At 37.6% G+C, this 21,837-nt stretch overlaps 2 protein-coding genes across 2 annotated transcripts in view; one reads left to right on the top strand and one right to left on the bottom strand.

Annotated features, from left to right (window-relative positions):
• The window catches only part of INSYN2B (inhibitory synaptic factor family member 2B), a 35,745-nt gene extending 14,037 nt beyond the window's left edge, over positions 1-21,708 (top strand). Inside the window, exons 2-4 of the mRNA XM_064161624.1 lie at positions 10,087-12,258; positions 15,348-15,422; positions 19,894-21,708. Of these exons, the coding sequence (XP_064017694.1) occupies positions 10,883-12,258; positions 15,348-15,422; positions 19,894-20,080 (1,638 nt within the window). The 5' untranslated portion in view covers positions 10,087-10,882 and the 3' untranslated portion in view covers positions 20,081-21,708. The remainder of the gene's footprint in view (positions 1-10,086; positions 12,259-15,347; positions 15,423-19,893) is intronic.
• DOCK2 (dedicator of cytokinesis 2) overlaps positions 1-21,837 on the bottom strand; it is a 167,146-nt gene that overhangs the window by 83,300 nt on the left and 62,009 nt on the right. The gene's annotated exons all lie outside the window — the stretch shown is intronic.

Raw genomic sequence — 21,837 nt, 5'->3', positions numbered from 1 at the left:
CCAATCTAAATCCATCCCTCCCTGGTTTAAAACCATTGCCCTTTGTCCTTTTTCTTCATGACTTCCTAAGCAGACCCTCCACAGCTTTCTTGTAGTCCCCCTTCAGACACTGGAAGGTTGCTGTTAGGTGTCCCTGGAGTCTTCTCTCCAGATTCAACAACCCCAATTCTTCCACAGGTCCTCACAGGAGAGGTGCTCCAGCCCTCTAATCATCTTTATGGCACACCTCTGGACCATCTACATCAGGTCTATGTCCTTCCTGTATCGAGAAGGTTTCATTCTGGTTTTAAATTATGTAGAATAGAAATAGTATCTTTTTCCTCCTGGAATTCCAATCCCTTAGATACATGCCACATATCTAATTCAAAAAGGAAACAACTCTTGGTGTAAAAAACCAACCTTACCCTCAGTCTTCCTTTCCTATTCACCCAACAACTCCAATATGAAGAGCATATTATGGCCTGTCCAAGAGGACAAGGGAACACTGTCAAATACTATAGCATGCACAGAAAAAACATTAATATAGCTGTAGTTTTAAAACACCTAATAGAGGAGCTTCTTTCTTCAGGAACTCCGAATAAACCTGCCCAGAGCATCCAAGTGCATAAGCATATACACAGAAGACATAATACTCTTTCTTGAGTAACAATGTCCATCTTAGTTACAGTTGGCACATCCATTCTAACTGAGAAAACTAACAGTAGAGTCATGGAAAAAAGACATTTATTTCCCCCTGGTTGTCCATACAGGGTTAATACTGGACTCTTGTGCTCTGGGCCTTCTCACAGCACACAAGAAGACAAATCGCAGTGATTCCTGTCATATTCTCAACAAGTTCATTGAGAACCAATTCTGGCCTATAAATCATACTTTTAGGTCAGCTGGGAGCTTTCCAGCAAGACATAAAGGTCTACCTCTCAGCCTTAAACTGCACTGTTAATGCAATGGCACACATATTTCAAATGGAAACAGTGTCACAGTATTACGACTTTGTTTGAGGTTCCTCTGTTCCCACCTGGAGCACACTGCTGTACTAAACAACAAAACTGGTCTCAATAATGATGTGGTATGTTATACTGACTAACAATCATTCACAGATAAACACAATGAAAAAATGTCACAGTTTGAGGCTGATGTCACATCACTAGGCACTCCCAACATGGAGCACGAAAGACAAAGTTCAAAATTTACACTTCATGAACTAATATGTTTGTAATCAAACTGTGTCATTTGCAGATGACACCAAGGTAGATGCTGATCTGCTTGACAGTAGGGAAGCTCTACAGAGAGACTTAAGACATATTGGGTCCATGGGCTGAGGTCAATGGGATTGCTGCAAGAAGCCCAAGTGTTGGGTCCTGCACTTGAGCCGCAACAACTGCATCAATGCTACGCACTTGAGGAAGTATGGCTGGCAAGTTTTCTGGCTGAAAGGGACCTGGGGGTTCTAATAGACAAGCGATTGAGGATGAACCAGCAGCGTGCCCACTTGACAAAGAAAGGCAATGGCATCCTGGCCTGGATGAGCAATGTGGGAAGTGATTGCTCCCACATACTCAGCATTGGAGTGGCCGTACCTCATGTGCTGTGTTCTCTTTTGGGCACTTCAGCACAAAAAAGACTTTGAGAGGCTGGAGAAGGTGCAAAGAAGAGCCTAGAAAATGAGTGTCATGAAGAGCAGCTAAGGAAACTGGGACTGTTCAGTTTGAGAAAGAGGAGGCTGAAGAGAGACCTTCTTGTCCTTTACAGCAGCCTGAAAGGAAAATATGGAGAGGTAGCTGCTGATGTCTTCTTACAGGTGATAAAATAAGAGGGAACAGCCTCAAGCTGCACCAGGGTACATTCGGGCTAGATATAAGAAAGATATTTTCCTTGAAAGAGTGGTCAAGCATTGGAAAAGGCTTTTCTGAGGGGTGGTGGAATCACCATCATTCAATGTGTTTAAAGGTTGTTTAGATACGGTCCTTAGCTATATGGTTTAGTGGTCAACTTGGTAGAGTTAATCAGATTGGACCTGATGATCTCAAAGGTCTTTTCCAATCTGAGTGATACTGTGCTGAGGCCTGCAAAGGAGTATGCTCTCTGATACACACATAGATGAGCCTATCTGCCTAGGCACAGGTCATCTATACAAGCACACCTACATTTAGATACAGATATGCTAATGCTGTATAAAGCCTGGATATAAATTTACAGCAGTCTCACATACACACACCTCTACACAGACATTCAGCATCTCCCAATATTTTTTCATGTACCAAGAAAATATTACAATACTAGATTTATATGAGAAAGAGCACTAAAATTTCATGTTATGAACCAGGTACTTGGACACTTTCCAGCTCACCCGCCTGTCACATTGGATAACTCTCGTCTCCCTGTAGGCACTCAAGCATTTTTTCAAGAGGAATTTCTCAGTCTTAAGTACACTTGTCTCAGCAAACTACCACTGTGGAAAAAAACCCATATATATAATCCAGATACATGTGACTGAATTAATTCACTTAAAAGAAAAGTATTTGCTATTTTATCTCCTGACAGTAAGATTTGTATTAACAATTTCCAATATATACACCAAAAGATATCTTGAGGTAGGAATGTTCTCTAATCCATGAAGGTTTTTGTTTTGAAACAGCCAATGGAATGTACCATCTCCTCAAAAAAGATGTTTGAACTTCTACTTTCATTAGAGCAGAACAAAGGACTTTCACGTACCATAGTTTTGAAAACTATACTCAGCAATAGGATTGTCATTATTTCATCTTGCAGGGCATCTTCAGCACTTCATGCGTCCTCTCAATCAAAGCACAGCTAAACCACATTCAGTTTTCTTTCAGAAAACTTGCTTAGCTAAATACATTTGCTTATTGCAGTAAACATTGCAGCATCTTCTCTACCCAGCCTTACCCTCCAGAAGTAATTGTCAAATTTTGCTGTAATATTACTCAGAGATTAAATCCTATAATCTCTTAAATCATTGAAATATTCAGTTTCTGAAGTCAGGAACTCCTATCCCAGTTTAGCTGTGTGTCAGATCTTCCTCTCCTTTTGCCTGCTAGCAGGGTTTGTAAAAAAGTTGATGTCTTCTTAAGACCTAATTTCTTAAGTGTTCAAGCAAGATTCACTCAGCATTACAAAAGCTACTGCAGTCAGGAACATGTGAGCACTACAAGAACATAGAGAGACCTGTTCTGTGGCAGTGCACACATTTGGAACAGGATATGTCAGGTATTGGTCAGAAGACATGTAATAACAGAACCCTACAAAAGACACTGGAGAAAACACCAGATAGCAAACTATGCTACATAAATTATTCCATCTCTTATAATAAACAAGTTTACTTTAATAAATTGTGGTTTTGCTTCCTTCTGTGGGACCTAGAGCAATAAGGCTGCTTGTTTTGATCAATGGATGGATCTTGTCATGGAGGCTATTAAAAAAACTCTCTCAGAAGCCTCATGTTTCCTTTTTTCTGACTGATTTTTCCTGTGTATCACAATAATCTGCAAATTTGCACTTCGTGGAGATAGTTTTATCTTTATAGGCTACACACCTGTCATCTGTTTTCACCTGAAATATTCCCTTCAGAAGCATCCTTGCAGTTCTGTACCTTTCAGTACACTTCTTGCAGAAGGAACACTCTTTAAAATCTGCTCTCTAGACCTTCTTATATCTAGTCCTAAAGTGTTTTTGTTTTTTTTTCAAAAGAGAAATTATTTTTGCTTCAGTGCCAATGGGATTCTGGAAGAAAACTTTGTGAAATCAGAGGTTTGTGTATCAAGACATCAGTGCATGACAGACTGCCCTTGCTCTGTTTTTGGCTTGCAACAACTACCTGTGATCACCGTGTGCTGTGTGTGAATGTTAGCTTCATGAAAGGAAGAACTCGAGTTTCATTTGAGTCTCTGACATCCTGCAGAGGTTTTGGGCACATACAAGCTGAGGAGAAGTTGTGACTAGAAGATAGACTGTGGTGTTTCATGTTATCATTGGTACATAAAGCTGGTGACTAGCTCTGTTCAGCAGACACTGCTTATATTGCATGTTTGTGAGGGAAGAAAAAAGTGATGCAGTTTGGAATGCGTAACTAAGCTGCCAGAAATATACTGTATGATTCTTCTGAACAGTAAAACCTTACCATTGCAAAATTCTGCCATTTTGCAATGAAACCTGAAGCTCTAACTGAATAAATCTACCCAACCTTTTTAAAGATTAAATGAGCCTTGGCATTGTGAATAAAACCACTACAAAAACTTAAGGCTTCACACTATATTTAAAGAGGGCACATAAAGGAAAATAAAGCTGTATTTGGCTGGATTTTGCAGGGTTTGGGAGCATGCGTTATTTTTCCTGTGAAAGCAGATATATTGGCTTTTTATGCAAGATTTTGAAGGAGAGATGCTTTCATGTAGAACAATAGCAAAGGAAGCCAAAGAAATTCTCCCTGACTTTCCCTTTATTCCTTTTCACACTTTATGCTTTTTTAAAGCTCCCAGAAACTCACCCTGTTTCTACTTATCTTAGAAAGAGTTTTTTTCACCAGTCAGTCTGTCCTGACCAGGGAGATGTAAATTTGAATCAGCAAAAAACTGTGGCTGCATCTGTAGTGCTTGACTAGACCCTCAATCATCCAGTGGGAGCTCACCACAGCTGCCTTGTTGCCCTGGTGCTGGGCACAAAACCAGGCTATATAGACAGAAAGAGAGGACTAAAGTTGTGCCAACAAGAGGATGTTCAGCAGCACAGATCCAAATAGTGAAATAAAACTTACTGAAAAGCAATTTGATCTTTTCCTTGTGAGACTTTTTCCACCAAGCATTCACCTTGCAGTGTATATTGGTAGGGTTACAAATTGCACTGAAAAAAACCTATCACTAATTAATTCAATAGAGAAAATTAATAAAGTTTCAGTACACCATAGAATTTCAGGATGAAAAAAACACAGGAATGCTTTCATGATGCTAAAGTGTAGGATTTTTTCCCTAAAGTGTCAGTCTAATTGATTGTCACTTTAAAGCTACTCACATCAAGAGAATGCCACAATTTCCTTATCCAATAATATTTGATTGTTTTATTACCATTCTACCAAAAAAAAAAAAAAAACAACAAACAAACAAACAGGAAGCTAATGCTGCTATGGAAAAGTCTGCTGTAAACATAAAGGCTACTTTCAAGTAAAGGTGAAACTAATATAAATCATTCTGCAGTCCAGCAGACTGTGATGAATTCTTTTGTGGCCCTGCTGAAAGTAGATGTTTGCAGCAAATAGGACTGCAGACTCCATTGAGATTTCTTAGGTTATAAGAATTTAAGATGTTCATTATAATCCATCCTGGAATGACTTGCTATGATTGTTGCTTCAGAGGTTTCCTTTGAGAGAATACTGAACACAGAATATTTTGGGTAATAATGTTAAGGATTCTGACAGTTACAGAAGCACTACATTATTAAATTGCTTTATACTTTTAGATTTTAAAGATTGCTTCCACACTGAATAGAGTATTTCTCATCCCAGATGTAAGTTCTTCATCTCAAAAGAAAAACATGTAGCAATCTGTCTCATCTCAGTTTTGCCAACGTGCATGTTTTAAAACTTTTGCTGCACTGAAAAAAAAAGAACAAAGGAAAGCATCTAAACTTGGCTCAGATCTGTCAATGGAAGGAGGACAAAGAGAGTTAACTTCAAACTGTGGTTTACATTTAGACTTGGGAAAAAGCAGAACTAAATGCAGTTCAGCTGAGGATATATTACTATACCAAAAGCGAATCAAAAGACCAAAATGTACAATATTTAGCATCATCCAATTCCAGTGGTTTTACACCCATCTCTTGCTTCTTATGATATTTGGGGATACCATAAAGATATCACATCCATATGCAGGGAGATCAGAAGTGTATTTGAGCTTTTCCTCAACACATCTCATGATTTCAAGGAAAAAACCAACACAGGTTTTCTAAAAAGTAGCTAAATTGAACAGCTTGAACAGCTTCTGATGTCAAAATTGCTGGCAAAGATAGAAAATTAACATGAAGACAACTAAAATCCAAACCAATGCAGTTTAAGCATGTATTCATAGATATTAATTTAAAAAAAGCTTCATTTCAGACACTGATTTTTCATTTTGAAAGACAAGAGAACATGCACATAGAATGAGCCCTCTGCAGTGCTGCAGCTACCAACAAGCACAGTTCAGAATGGCCACAGCACATGCAGCCTCTTATCCCACCCGCAGTTTAGGAAATGGGAAAGACTTGCAGCATGAAGGGAAAATGACAGCTTCTTAGAAATTGAGCATCATGATTCTTCCGCCCAGGAAACAGCTTATCAAACACAAATCATAATTAAATAGAGCACGATGAATCTTTAAAATAAAAGTTCTCATCTAGCTGCACAGAAGAGAAAAAATCAATATAATACAAGGTAAAACTCAAATCAGACATGACATAAAACTACTCAGTCTGAATATATTATCTTATAGTTATTACAGGTCTGTCAGCTATCATTGTGTCTCTAATGCTTGAATTCACCTGCTGTTGAATCTTTGGTAGGTAGATCACTGGAAAGTGGCAAAATGTTACAGTGAATCCAGACATTTAAAGTGGTGAGGCTGAGAAGTACAAGGTACATGACACAGATTATCTTCCTGTTGAAAGACTTCAAAAGAAGTTTTTAGCTTAGGAACTTTATTTACTTATTGAAGAATGACATTGAACTGTTGGAGTGAGTCCAGAGGACAGCCACAAAGATGATCAGAGGGCTGCAGCACCTCTGCTATGAGGACAGGCTACAAGAGTTGGGGCTCTTCAGCTTGGAAAACAGAAGGCTTCGAGGAGACCTTGTAGTAGCCTTCCAGTATCTGAAGAGGAGCTACAGGAGGGCTGGGGAGAGACTACTTACAAGGACTTGTAATGACAGGACAAGGGGTAATGGATTTAAACTGGCAGAGGGGAGATTTAAACTACATTTTAGGAAGAAGTTCTTTACAGTGAGGGTGGTTAAACACTGGAATAGGTTGTGGATGCTCCTTCCCTGGAGGTGTTCAAGGCCAGGTTGGATGAGGCCTTCAGTGACCTGTTCTAGTGGGAGGTGTCCCTGCCTATGGTGGGGGGTTGGAACTGGATGATCTTTTATGTCCATCCAACCTCAACTACTCTATGATTGAAGAGGGTCTGGCCAAGGTTGGCTTTGAGAACCAGCTTTACCATATGCATAAAAGAAAAGCAAAATAGTACAAATATGTGACACTATTATTACAAAGAAAAAAAAAGAAACCACATTTCTTTTGACCAAAGTAGTAAGAGAAAAATTAAGGTGTCAAACTGCAGCTGAACAAGTTTGAAAACCCTGCCAAATATTTAACTTTTCCCACAAAATTCAGAACCCCCCCAAACCACACTCGCACATCTTCACTCTTCCAAAATCCCCTCTGCCCTTTTCTATGTGCTTTTTTACTTCATGCAGATTCCCATAAGGTCCACTTATCCTCACCAGCTACACTCATCCACCCACAGCTCCACTCAATATTAAGTCAAATATGAAACAAATAATCTGTTTGACTCACTTCAAGAAATGAGGAAGGCAGAGGCAAGAAAGATGGAAGAATAATTATTTAAAAGAAAAGCAACTCATCTCTTGTGGTCAAATTTCCTTTGGCTGTCTGAATAGCTAAACTTTGTACATTTTTCTAAGAACTCAAAACCACAATCTTGAGGTTCCATTGAGGTGGCATGCTTTGCATCTTAGTCTTTTCCAGGAAAATCAATTATTACACCCTCTGGGCTACAATTAAACTGAAGCCTGGCTGGAGAGTAGCTACCATCATTAAAAAGTGTGTGCTGAAAGCATATAGAGACTGTAAATGCTGATATCTGCTTTAACAGTACAAGTCAAGCATTAAAAAAAAAAAGGAGAGAAAGAAAAGGCAGGCAATGATATCTATCAGGCAGATTCACATACTCAAAACACTGAAGAGGGAAGCATGAGACATGCTTCACTTAAAAATAACATTAACGATCCAGCACCTAATAAGAACTTGCTTCAACAAGCTGTGAATGAAGAGATGGGAACAAAGGCACAGTGCTAATTAAGCAAAAGAAGCAGGGTGCAAGGCCTTTCCTCAGGACTTCCCTAGCAGAGAGATGAGGAGGTAGAGGCTGGATAGATGGATGCAAGGTCATGGAACCCTGAGAGATACTTTATCCCAGTTGATTTCTCCCAACAAATCTGTTGTTACTATTATAAGTTTTAAACTGGCATATGCTTCTTGCTATGAGTGACACAAGTTACATTAATACACTGAAAGCATTTCCTTAAAATAGATGCTTAGAATTTCTCCTATTTCAGTCAATGAGAAATAATGAGCAGAACAAGACCTATTGCTTGCTACGCCAGAAAAGAATGAGGAATTACATCCTGGGCAACAGAAAAAGTTATCTAAACAACTTAGTAACTGGCAATGCTACACTGAGATTAATTAACCTAAACATAGACACTGAAAATCATTAAAATTCACTAGATTTGGTTTGCAATTCAAAGATTTGAGCATTAATACCTATGATTTTTTAATTATTGTTGCAGCTTGATGCAATATGAATAATGGCATCAAAACCATCATTGCAACACTTCACATGAATCCCAGACTAGGGGATGCCAAGTTAGCTAAAACTCACACAGAATTAAAACACCAATTTGCAAGTAATGAATGCAAGAATCTAGCTCATAGGCTTCCATAGCCAAAGTAGAGAGCTCTCCTAAATCCCTTAAGGGCTTTTTACTTGTATTTAGAACACAAAGGATTAGATTTCTAAAGCTTCTTTCTGAATTTAATTGGGCAAGTATAACTTTTAAAGCAGTCCATCAGCCTGGAGCACAGCAGCTGTGATGGGAAGCAGAGAATGCTACTGCAATATTTGGAGACTTTCTCAAATAAAACAGTAAAAAGCCTCCAGTAATTAGTGGATAGTTTGAGATTTCAGAACTTGGCAATGGAACTTTATTTACAGAAATTATTTGACTTGTTTATTGTGTACACTAGTTTCCAATGAACAAGCAGTGCAGTAAGTTAAGTGACTTAATGTTGGCTTATCAGGAAAGTGGAGTTTGATATTAATGGACATGTTTGTTTTCTCGGTATCTTATGCAACATTCTCTCTGCAGTGAAATCTAACACTCACTTTCTTTTAAAACTCAATAATAGAATAATATCACATCATTCCTTTTCCTTAAATCATATTATATTGCCAAAAAGTTACATGATGCTACATAACAGCTTGCTCTATTCTGTAACAAGATCTTTCCCACTACACTCATCTCATCAGTTAAGTATGGGAAAGTTTGTGCAACTCTTAAATGAAAGGTACACCAAGATACTAAAAGTAGCAGGGCTACAGTGAATTACAGGGAACCAGCAGAAGAGTAAATTAACACTGTGCTGGAAAATTAGATCTAATGTAAAAATCACTGTAAAACTAAAAGCAAACTAGGTAGCATTATTAAAAATCCCATAGAATATTTCCCACTATTAGTATAAATTTCTCCTCTTATCCCTAATTTATTCTAGTAGCTGGTTTTGGATATAGCATTACTTGCTTAAAACACAAGAAGAATGTTATTAAAAAACCCAAGCATGTTTAAGCCAAAACTTGCCTTCAAATTAAGATTTTTATTGGGATTTTTTTTCATTTGTTTGTGTTGGTTTAGGCTTTGTTTGTTTTGATTGGTTTGTTGGGTTTGAGTTTGTTTTCATTTGGCTTGGGTGGGGTTTTTTTGTCTACTATTTCACCCATAATACAGTTTAGCAACCATTTCAAATCTAAATATTTGAGATCTGTATTTGGGACCAGATTCAGATCTGCATTCAAGTACTAACCAGAAAGCCAAAACTACTACCTTGCATATTTTATATCTATTTTGGGCTGTTTGTGTTTCATATGAATAAAACTTTAAGCACTTCAAAATACAACATTGTTTCCATTTCTATCTATCTCACAAAACTAGGGGAGATACAGAGCTGTTAGAAGACAGTAGAGGGAAACTCAAGTGTTCACTGTTTTCTTCAACTACAACTGTTGTCTTCTTACTTTCAGGGAACATTTCCTGTTATTCTGCACTTGCTGGTTATTGGGTCTGTTCCACTCTTCAAATGTTGAAGCATTTATGGAACTCCCACAATGAAGCACTCTCTTGGATGTGACTGGCCTCAAGTTTGCAGGAACTGAACAACTACACATCGCTACCTTCTCATGCTGAAACCCATTGGATGCTGTATTTTTGCCTGCTCAGGAGTGGTTACATTTTGCTTTACTGTTTGGGAAGATTAGTTTAATTTACAACATTAAAAGATGGCTGAAGAAGAAAAATTCTCTCTAAAGACGACAATCCAGTTTGGTATTATCAGATATATTCCATCAGCAAAACTATGCATCACAAATGAAAAGGCCCCCCAAAGTTATTGCACTTGTTGTTTAAAGAACACGCAAATAAAACATATGTGACTAGTCCATGATAAAAAAACCTGGATCACTAATGGCAAGCTGACTGTCAAAAAAAGAGCCATCAGGAAAGCCATAGACTCAACCTTACCTTTAAATCAGCTAACTGTAAAAGCATAACAGCCTGTTGCCATTTTGTAATACGAAGATCATGTCAGGTTCAGAACACAAGGATTTCTGTTTGCCTTGGGTACAAGAAATCTTTCACTAAATTTGAAATTGAAATTCATTACCGAATTGTTCAGTAATTGAATTTGAAAAAGCCTCCCTAAAGAAAGTATGTCCATTCAAAGTATGAATAATAGGAGGAAGAAGAAGAATGAAAAACTCAACTGCTCCAGAAGCAAGGTATTCATTTGCATCTTAGGAACCACTTTAAGATACAGTTCAAATGACAAATGAAATGGGTCGTAAAGAAACACACTGCTTACATACTTGTGATTATGATTCAATGGCTCAGCAAAAGCTGAAAATGCGCCCAGTGCTACTGAAAAGGAACAGTCTAGATTCAGCTGATTTGATGAGACAACCACAGCACCGCAGGACCAAATCTCAGCAAGTTCGATTCAAGGATGACAGTGTGAACACAAAGGCAGAACTGGACACTAATCCTGCCCAAGATATAGCATTCACAACTGGAGCAACAGAAGTATTTAGGGGTCACAATTTTTTGTTACATCAATCTCCATCCTTTCCAAGGGCTGAGAAGGGGCTTCGGAATATTGCCATACAAACATCTCCTAGCCTCAGGAAACACTTCCCAGTTTTCAAAAAGAAAAAGCTGACATTAAGCAAGTCCTTAACAGAAATGCCAACTGAGCCTGCAATTTCTGTCCAAGTAAATGGCAATCTTTCTGAGGAAGACATTATGTCTTCAGATCTCTGCTACTTAAGACTAACTAATCATTTGGAAGATGGACTTAGGAATAGTGAGGTAGATGATCAGCTAAGTCAAAGGCCATCCAAAGCACAGAGCAATGGACCTATCCACTCAGATGATTTCTCAGTATCAGAGAAGACAACTGCTTCTACACAGGTGCCTGAATACATACATGTGAGCTTTCCAGAAGACAGCAATGCTTCTAGGGATGCACCAGACACAACCATGAACTTAAGTAATTCACTGCATTCCTCTGCTGTTGTAAATAGTAAGGAAAGCAATGAAACCAGCACACTGTCATCCAGTTCTGAAAGAGCATATCCTTGCCTAAGCAAGTCTAACTGCAGTGAAAGGAACCTTCAATCTGACTCTGCTAAAGCAGATAAAAGTAATTCTGAGTCACTTTTAGCCAGCAAAGATGCAAGCATTAAGGAATCTACTCCATTATCACCTCCGTCAAACCACAGTTCATCTCCTTGTTTCCTCAGAGACTATCAACAGGCAGGAGAGCACAAAGCAGATTCCAGCTGTGGGATATTAACAAACGATGATCACAAAATGTCGCTGACCAGTACTACTGCATCAAAACCTATTCTGTCATGTAATACCAACATCAAGAAAAACTCTACCCAGTCAGATGTTTCTCAGTGTGACAGCTGTTTAGTAGGATTTCACATAATGTCTGATCAGCCAAGGAATGAAATAAACCCACAAACTGACAAAGAGATTAGTGAAACAAATCAAATTCATTTGGCAGATGGTGAACTCTGTGCCCTACAAGGCAGGCTGCAGTCTGTAGAAGAATCCTTACAGTCAAACCAGGAGAAGATTAAAGTCCTTTTGAATGTAATTCAAGACCTGGAAAAGTCCAGAGCGCTCAGTGAAGGGTATGGTGCACTTTAATATTAGTAATTAATCATAACTTTGGAGTAGATGTTAGGTTTTTTTTTTAACCTTTGCTACTGAAAAAAACAAACAAACAAACAAACAAAACCCCAAAAAACACAACTACAAAAAAAACTTTTTAAAGTATGTCTTTCCTGCAATATTTAAAGATGAATTTGCAAAAACAGTGTCTTATACCCTTTGTCTGGTATCATGGCCTCAACACAGGGTCAAGTCTCCTTACAGTCTGACTTTAGCTGACACTGCTTTAACTAATCCCAGTGAGAGATACAGTTTATTAACTCCCTTTTTAACTTAGATTTATGGTATCAGACACAGTCACTGACACTTTAGAGCTGGCAAGCTCTGTATAGCTAAAACCTGTATGCAGTAGAACAGCAAATCTCAGCATCCTCATGTATTGATGTGGTGCAACAGAAAGCTATGGCAAGCCACCTATCTCTTACTGGCAAGGTCAGATATGCATTTAATGTCAAAACAGCCCTATTGCTGAAACAGTTTGTATCAGCAAAAACATGCTTCTGTTGAAGAAATTGTTACTGCCTTCATAAGCAAGCAAAAGGATTAGTGACTAAAGCACAGCATCTGCAGACATGTGGGGACCACAATGCTAGTTACATTTCAGGATACCACCAACAACATTGCTGCTTAAATGGAATGCTTTATGAGTAGAAGGCATGATGCCAGGTAAACTTCAAGAGCTTCAGTATGGTAGGAGGATTTCACAAGAGATGGAGGTAGGTTCTTAAAGGGATTAAAACTATGAACAGAGAGCATGTGAGGATTGTTAGTAATAACTCATTTGGGAATGAGGGGTTCCAGATTACTGCTTTCTGCACCCGTGTAAGAATGCATAATTTGTAGTATTGTAGTATTTGTGGTATAATTTTCAGTACTGTCTCATAGTAACTATTTGCCAATGCTGCCAGCACTGGGTAACTTCTTTATGCATTCTAGATAATAATACTATCATAAAGACAAGTGATGTCTAAAGACTGGGCACCTTTGTAGGACAAGGCTAAAAAAGGATTTTCAATATTTCTGTGCTCAAGACAAGGCTTGGAAAAATGCTTTCCAAACATTAACAGCAGCTCCCACTTACAGTGCATGCATTTAGAATACATTTTGTAGTTCTGTTTTATCATAATGAACTGTATCCATCAAATAATATTTATATTTGAAAAAAAAAATCAACAAATCTAAGTATTAAGAGAATAAAGGTTCCATTTTACCTTACTTTCTAAAGGTAAGATCAAGTCAATATTATCATAGTCTACATACATTTACACTTAGCACAAGTACCTTTGACACCTCGAATGGTCAGTTATATGCAACTGCTTTGTGCACAAAACTGCATCCTTAATTTTAGTATCAGACCATGTGTGTCAATATTATTTACTGACTACAATCAAGGAATCAATCTGATAATCTTCCACATTTCCACAAACTGCAGACACCACAAAAAAAAAAAAATGCTGCATGGAGATTTTTGTGTAGGTTCCACTGCACAGAAATAGCACAGAACATGGCACTGACATGACCCTGCACCAGAGTTTTGCATTTGTTCCCATGTGGAAGCTGCAATTTTCTACACCTCATTTCTTTTACTTCTGAAGCAAAGTGACTCTATTTTAGAAAATGACTCACAAAGAATTTAATCTTGGAATTGAAGTCACAAACAAAAAATTACACTAATGAAAAAATTAAATATGAACCAAGTTACCTTGTAATTTTACTCTGTACAGATGACCTTTTTTATCTGTAACCATTAGTAGTAATGTCCGCCTGGCCATTAGTTTTCACTGTGCCTGCATAAAGTTTTATTCCATATAATATTTTTCCCATATAATTCAGCTACAACTCTTCTCTCTGAGGCTTATTCTTAGTCCAGTTCCTCTACCCAGAAAGTCCATACAATTTCCTAGCACCAACTTTGTAATAGCCCAGACACAACAGACAAAATACTGGTAACAAAAGTGCAAACCCATTTATGAAACTCCAAAATGCAGAAGTTTGGTTTAGAAGCAAGATCTGAGGTGAGTTAAGGAAAAAAACCTCCAAGTATGTATTAAGCTTAAGCAATCCTTGTCTACAGCATATTGCATATAACTACCACATAAATATGGTTCCTTAGAACATCATGGAAAAACATACCCACTCCTCCACCCTTGCAGAGAGTTACGACAGGGGACAAGCTCCAATTACATTTGCAAAGCTGAATGTAACAAAGACTAAGTTACTGTGAAGCATAGTCAGATTATTTTGCAATATTTATAGTCCATTTATGTACAGTTAACACAAAACTGAAAACAAAAACTTTGCCAAGTATCTTAAAATTTCACACAGAGATTCAATAATCAGCCTCAACCATTTTGCTAAAATTACCCAGCAGTAAAACCAAGCATTCCAAGGACTTACAGAAGTAACAACAACACACAAAGAACTTCCACTTCAACTGAAGAGTAATCAGAAATTTATTTTGGTACCAACTGAATTTCCCTAATTCAGATCACACTCATAAGCACTAATCCTTCAGACAAATGATCCACCAACTTCAAACTGTTACTAACGCAGATCTCTCCATGATAAAAATAATTCATCTCTGATTGGTGTTAAGAAAAAGTCAGTTATCTTGTTTTCTCAACACTCCAAATCGCTACACAATCAGCAATAAAAATCTACCTGGTTTAAGTGAGGAAAAAGGAAAAGGGGAAAGAATGGAGAGCAGAAGGGTAGACAGGGATTAGATTAACTGACCAACAAAATAGATATTCAAATACTCTGAAGTGTGTTTATATGAAGCAGTCCCATGTCTAGGTGTTTTCATAATAAATAGTCATTAAAGAACCAAAAATTAGAGTCGTAACAGAATGAGGCGGGAAAGATGCAAGACAATAAATCAGCATAGGGTTTGACTTCACTGAAGCAACATTCTAATCTTGAATTTAATACTAGAATTCTTAGTAAGGTTAATAGAAGAGGTGAAGAGAATTACTTCTACTCATGAAAGATTCAGAGATCTGTTAATACATCTATGAACACGTGTAACATGACCTGCTCTTTGTTGCAGGCGTAACTTCTATCACACTGGTCAAGACATCAACAATTGCAGCACCTGCCAGAACACTGCGTGTATTATTTACAGGTACTTCACTTCTTTGTACAACTTCATCCTGCCTGTTTGTCTCTCACAAATGTGCATTACAACATTTTGCTCTCAGCTATAAAAATATCTTAAATACCATTAATCCAGTTTTTAACAAATGCCTGAGATGGTTTGTTTCCAGGTAGAATTAATGTTGCTGTTATCTGACCAAGGTACCATAAATCTGAACAGTGAAATTTTCCACTAGTATTCCAGAGCATTATCATTGCTAGCATGCTCTGAAAAGCTTTGATCAAATCTCTTTTAGGTCTTACATTTTCACACCTAGGATGTTTGCAATACATTTACATCTTGGAACTAACGTCTAAAGGTTGCAGAGATCAGTCTTCAAACAGGGCAAGAAGGATGGCCTGAGTCACGATAGACTGGTCCACCTCACCTACACCCCTGGAAAGGTGATGGAGGAACTTATCCTTGGAGCTGTCTCTAGGTATAACAAAAATAAGAAGGTCATTGTGAGCAGTCAACATGGTTTCACCAAGGGGAAGTCATGTTTAACCAACCTGATAGTCTTTGATGAAGACATTAACAGGTGGATAGATGATGGTCATGAGGTAAATGTGGTTTATTTTGGTCTCAGGAAAGCATTTGACACCATCTCCCACAGCATCCTCACAGCTAAACTGAGGAAGCATGGTCTCAAAGATCAAATAGCGAGGTGGATGTGCACCTCATGCTGTGAAGGTGCTGTACTCCTGAAACAGGCTGCCCAAGGAGATTGTGGAGTCTCCTCTGGAGACACTGAAAACTAACCTGGATGGATTTCTATGTGATCTACTCCAGGTGATCCTGCTCTGGCAAAGGAGTTGAACTTGATCTCTGGAGGTCCCTGCCAACTCCTGTGATTCTGTGAAAACTCTCCAAATGCCAGTTGACTCCAGCTACAGTTCATGTTTGTGTGCAAAACAAAAACCCATCTCCCATACTGCTCAATGCAGGAAATGTTATTATTTTGAGAGAGTGCAATCTGAGTGTAAGTTTTCACCAAATGTTAACTGCAGTTTACATTAAAATCTTACAGTCACAAAGCATTTGTAGTACTGCGTCCAGAAGCTGTACATGTTTCAAATGCTGTATCTACACAAACTTACTGTGAGAGTCTGCAGCTTATCAGTCATTAATGAAAAACCCACTACAAACAAAGCCTTGGTTATGCTGCACATGCAGTTTGTCCACTGAGCAAGGAATTTTACAGGGCTTCCACTAATTTCACAAGGTAATAGCTAATCTCTGTGACCTCAGCTACACAGCACTTATTAGATTCCAAAAGATTCATTGGGCTCTTCACAGAACATTAAGTAACACGTCACACAAATGCAGCATAATCAGAGCTGGAACTTACACTCTGTCACTGCAGATCCTTTAGAGTACTTCCACAGTGTGCATATGAATGCATAGCCAAAATTACATAGGAGATTTTCAGTCTCATTTGGAGAGGTGGCAGAAAAAATGTCATACTGCTGTTTGAATCTTGTATTTTGTATTCCCTTTTTGTCAAAGACACTTTACTCAAAGGACTTCAAACAGACCCTTGTTTTCCTCGCACCACCTATCACATTTCTGATGTTTACTATGTTGTGAAGATCAAGTATCCAAGTTAGATGCTACACGGAAAAATTAAGAAATTGATTTGAAACCTCTCACAAAAAAAAACCCCAAACATTATCCCTTCAAAATATCTTCATCTGTGCTAGTGTTCCAGAGCTTTCAGCTATTTGAACAGGTTTACATTTGTAAAACTGAAGGGTAAAAGAGTTTCTTTTAGGTTGAAGAGTTTTCCTTTATTTACAAGAATATCTCTGTTCATTAACTTCACCAGTTTGTAAGCACTGGAACATTAAACTTTTTCATGATCTGATGAATAGACTATATCCATATGGAAGTGTTTCTAACACTGCCAAATGTATTCAAAAGCTGAATAAGCTTGTTCATTAAAGCCAAGCATGGCCACAGCATCGAAACCAACTCTTCCACAAAAAAAAAAAAATCAGTCAAATACTGCTACTGAAGCCGCAAAACAACTGGCATGTCACAAATTGAATACCACAGCTCCACTGAGACAAAGCTGTTAGTCATCTCCACAGTCCACTGGATACTCCAGGCAGTGACATGACTTATCATGACATATTCAGCATAGACTAAATCTGAAAAAAAAAAAATAAGATGCAGGACAAAGCACATTTCCTTGACTGCATCATTGTCTCTGAACAATCTCTGTGCATTTTTATTGGACTACACAGGAACAGAGGTCACTCTGGAATTGAAGCACAAACTACCTCTTGTCACAAGATGCTTTCTTCAGAAGAATAAATTGTGATGCTGTTTCTAGTTTACAATACAGAAAAGATGCTGAGCATCATGCAAAAGTATCTGAAGGAAAGAATGTAGGAAACAATAAAACAGAGCGGTGTCTTTTTTATTTACTAGGTAGTTTATAATGATAATGGTGCCTGAAGGCTTGCAGTGCAAGGATAAGTAGAATACATAAAAGAAAACACAGTTCCCCTAAAGAGTTTCCATTTTAAGAGACAAAACAGGCGACAGCAATGACATGCAATAGCTTACACTTTACAGAGATGCTCCTTCTGCAACACATGATTATGAAATAAGCATTATGAGTAACTAGTATTTGTTGTTCATAATATATTCATTAGACAACATTCTGAAAGAAGACATTATTACCACATTTTACAGCAGACAAACCTGAGCAACTGATGTGTTTTATGTAGTCTAAAATATCTGTGTATTTTATTCACTACTGTAAAATTCATGTTGTCACTCATTACAGAATGAGGAGGCTCATCTTGCTCCATTTTCCTGCTCTTAAAGAGCCCAACACAGTGATTTGAACACTCTACAAGCACAATGTTGTGTTACTGCCACTGCACCATTCTTATCATGCACACTTTAAGCAGTCTCCGAGTTACATAATACACTGATCTCCCATCTCTCCAAGTGTAGATTACAGTGATTGCTAAAGTAATAAAGAGTTTTTCAGTTTAACAGTGACCAGATTTCTGGTGGCTGTAAGCTTAGCTTTATTGACTGCCAGCAGGGTTATATGAGATTACTTCAGACTGGCAGTCTAAATCCCATAAAACAAATGTTGGTATTAGAATAAACAAAAGCAAGTAACAGTTGAAAACAAGCAGTTATCCAAGCATATAAGGGATAGTATTAAATGAAGACTGAACTGACCTCTTGCCTCTAGGGATGATCGCTCCAACATTAAATTAGAAACTTTGAAGAAGGGAAGAAGAAGGGAACACAAACATAAACTGAATGTTTCGTCCTCCAGCCCTTGTGATCTGTGACTACTGAAAAGTATTAAGTTGTGGTTTTAGAAATAAGCTGAGAAAACTTAAAAAAGGATAGAAACAACAAATTTTATCAGTGTCACTTTCTTCACCTTTTATATTTACTATGTATTTCTCCATGTCCAGAGATCTTTCTCCAGCTCTCTGCTTTCTTTTTACTGAGTGTTTTATTTCACTACAAAGGAAACAAGCTTCTATTTCACTGTAACATATTATTCAGTGATGCTTACAGCTTTCTCTATATTTACAAGAGTAATTAATAGTGTTCAAAGATAAGCATATTTACTGTTTTTACAAATTTCTTCTACTCAGCACCCCAATTAAATTCAGGGCTTTAACGTGATATCCAAGTATCCCTCTGATGATGTCCTTTCCCTCTCAGAGAGGAAAACACAACCACCTCCTTACTTCATTCACCTTTGCCTGCTGAAACCTCTACAGCAGACACAGTGGACACAACTCCCACTCTTCTTCCCAGAAGACAGATGAAATGAAGTAAAATTATGCAACAGTGCATCATTTTAATTTGTTTTCCTGTTTAACTGGTCTGTTTTTATCAGACTGCTTAACCACTACTCACACTGATTTTCTTGAACCATGTAATTATTTCTGTGAGTGTACCTGCTTTTATCTAATTAACATCTTGGCTTTCATTTGACACTGATAATAATTAGGGGTTTCAATGGAGAAGATGAGTCATATTTTACTTTTCTATTTACTAATACCACTTATCTCAAAGACCTAGCAGGTTCCCTAGCAGGAGGCATTCACATTTAACCAAGTTAAGCATATGAGAGCTTTGAATTTGTGCTGAACATCTGAGTTAGATTACAGCATCAAAATATGGACATGGAATAAAATGCATTGAAATGTTATCATGGTACACTGTCAAATCTTCTCCCATTCACTTTTGTCCCATTGTTTTGAGCACAACATAGGAGTTCTTAATTCATATAAAGAAAAAGGTTTTGTTCAGAAAAAAAGGTGAGATGGACTTGTTTTCAAATCCACAACCTGTATGTCCCCTGGTTTAAGCAGGCTCTACTACTGAATAATGCCAAATTTATTCCGATGAAATAAGCATGTTTTCCATGTGCTTTTTAAAGAGCTTAAGTCTCTTCATTTCTCTATAGTGTAGAATATGACTTCAGGCAACAAGAAGGAAGATTTCATCAGATTTTGAAAACACTGGATCATGCAGAGCAAAATCCAGCCCCAGCTTCACCTCAGAAGCTATCATCTGATCATCCAGCTCCTGAGAAAAAGGAGTTAAGAAGAAAGACAAAAAAGGTGAAAAGAAAATGCTTCTGGTGGATTTGACTTCCTTCTGGATCCTTTTACATTTCAAAAGCCACTACAGCAGAAAGCGGTTTGAGAGTGCACACTTGACAATGTGCTAGTACGAAACCAGAAAGCATAAGAATGTTTAATGAGCATCAAAAAAAATCAGAAGAATTAATTTAAATCCTCTCACTAAATAAAGGCACATCAGGATACTATTTTCAAAGAGAAATGGTTTCTTTCAGAAGGAAACTTCCTCATTTTTTTCCCAAGGACACTTTCATAAGCTTTGTAAAGACTTTTTTCCCCAGCTTTTAAAAAACAATGAGATTTGAATCTCTACTTTAAAAATCAACTGTAGACAAAGCTAAGAGAGTCACACAGTCTTCACTTCCTACTTGTAAGCAACACAGATTGCAAGGAAAGAACTTAATTGATCTTTATACAAACCGCAAGAATAAATTCAGGGCAATCTACATTGCTGAAACAAATCTGTCCTCAAAGGAGACAATTAAAATTGTTTCACAGAAATATTTTTGTTACCATCAAAACCTGAAAAACTCATTTTAGTACAAGTCTTACTCATATTGGATCAATTTCAAAAGCAACCATTTAGAACTTTCAGCTATTTAATTGACTTCTCACAAAAGAATAATGGAATCATAAACTAAAACAATATACTGGTATTTTAGTCTTAATTCCCTACTCCAGTAAGGTCCCATGAGGTGAACTGAATTTTGAGTATCTCCAAAGAGAAGAATCCATAATCCCTTGGGACAAGCTGTTCCAGTTTTTCCCTCTAACATCTAATCTGAATTTTATGTGTTCTAATTTGGGTCCATCACATCTTGCTTTACCCAGTTACACCCTTATTAAGAATTAGAGAATAAGACCTTTCCTCTAAGCCTTGACCTCTTAGAGACTGAAGATACCCCTCTCTTCACACATGCCACAGCCATCTTGGTGCTCTCCCTCCAGTACATTGATGTCTTTCATCTACCTGGAAACCTAACACTGGATACAAAGCCTCAGATGTCATCACACAGTTCTGAATTTGCCTACCGTCTTGCTAAGCCACTTGCCCAAGTTGTCCATTTAAGCTCTGTATCACTATACCAAATTATCCCAAGATGTGGGATTTTGGCCTTAAGATAGAAAATCAATAATTTAAAAAAATAATTAATGAACTTATCTGTGTTATATTAAAAATTATATATGCTGAAAAGTCTTTATCAAATGCCAGTGCAGCCATTTCTTTCCTTCAAGATTAGTCATGCTAGCACAAGGAATGCCAATGTAACCTAATTTAGGGTTGATGATACTAATAATTTGCTCATCAAAACATGGTCACCTCTTGTATGGGGGGCAGAGGGAAAATGTTTTTCCAAAGCAAGTTTAAAGGGCATGCTGTAAAGCCCAAATAATGTACTTTATGTCTAGTGGAATGTACTACAGACCTTTCCTTAGAAGTAACTCTGGGTAATTTGTCCAGATGGTATCAGGGCATTCAATAAGCCCTGGATACTATTTTTTTAAATGATGGTGTGTTAATTGTGCAATGTTAGTTAAAAATGTCTGTAGACCTTTTGTACACTGATGTGTTCCTTCAATTCTTAGGGTTAATTGCACATTTGAAAACACATTAAAAACAGTTTTGCACAGAACAATTTTGTCTGAAGAACTACATCTTTTTGGTTAAACTACTTGCTGTTTGGAAGAGAACAGTCTATGTAACACAGATTGATATGTCAGAATTCTCAAGGACTGACAGTTTTAACAAACATTTCCATGTTACA

The sequence above is a fragment of the Pogoniulus pusillus genome, chromosome 22 (assembly GCF_015220805.1).
Source record: "Pogoniulus pusillus isolate bPogPus1 chromosome 22, bPogPus1.pri, whole genome shotgun sequence".
In the NCBI taxonomy this organism is placed as follows: Eukaryota; Metazoa; Chordata; class Aves; order Piciformes; family Lybiidae; genus Pogoniulus; species Pogoniulus pusillus.
This window is presented reverse-complemented; position numbering and strand designations above follow the sequence as displayed.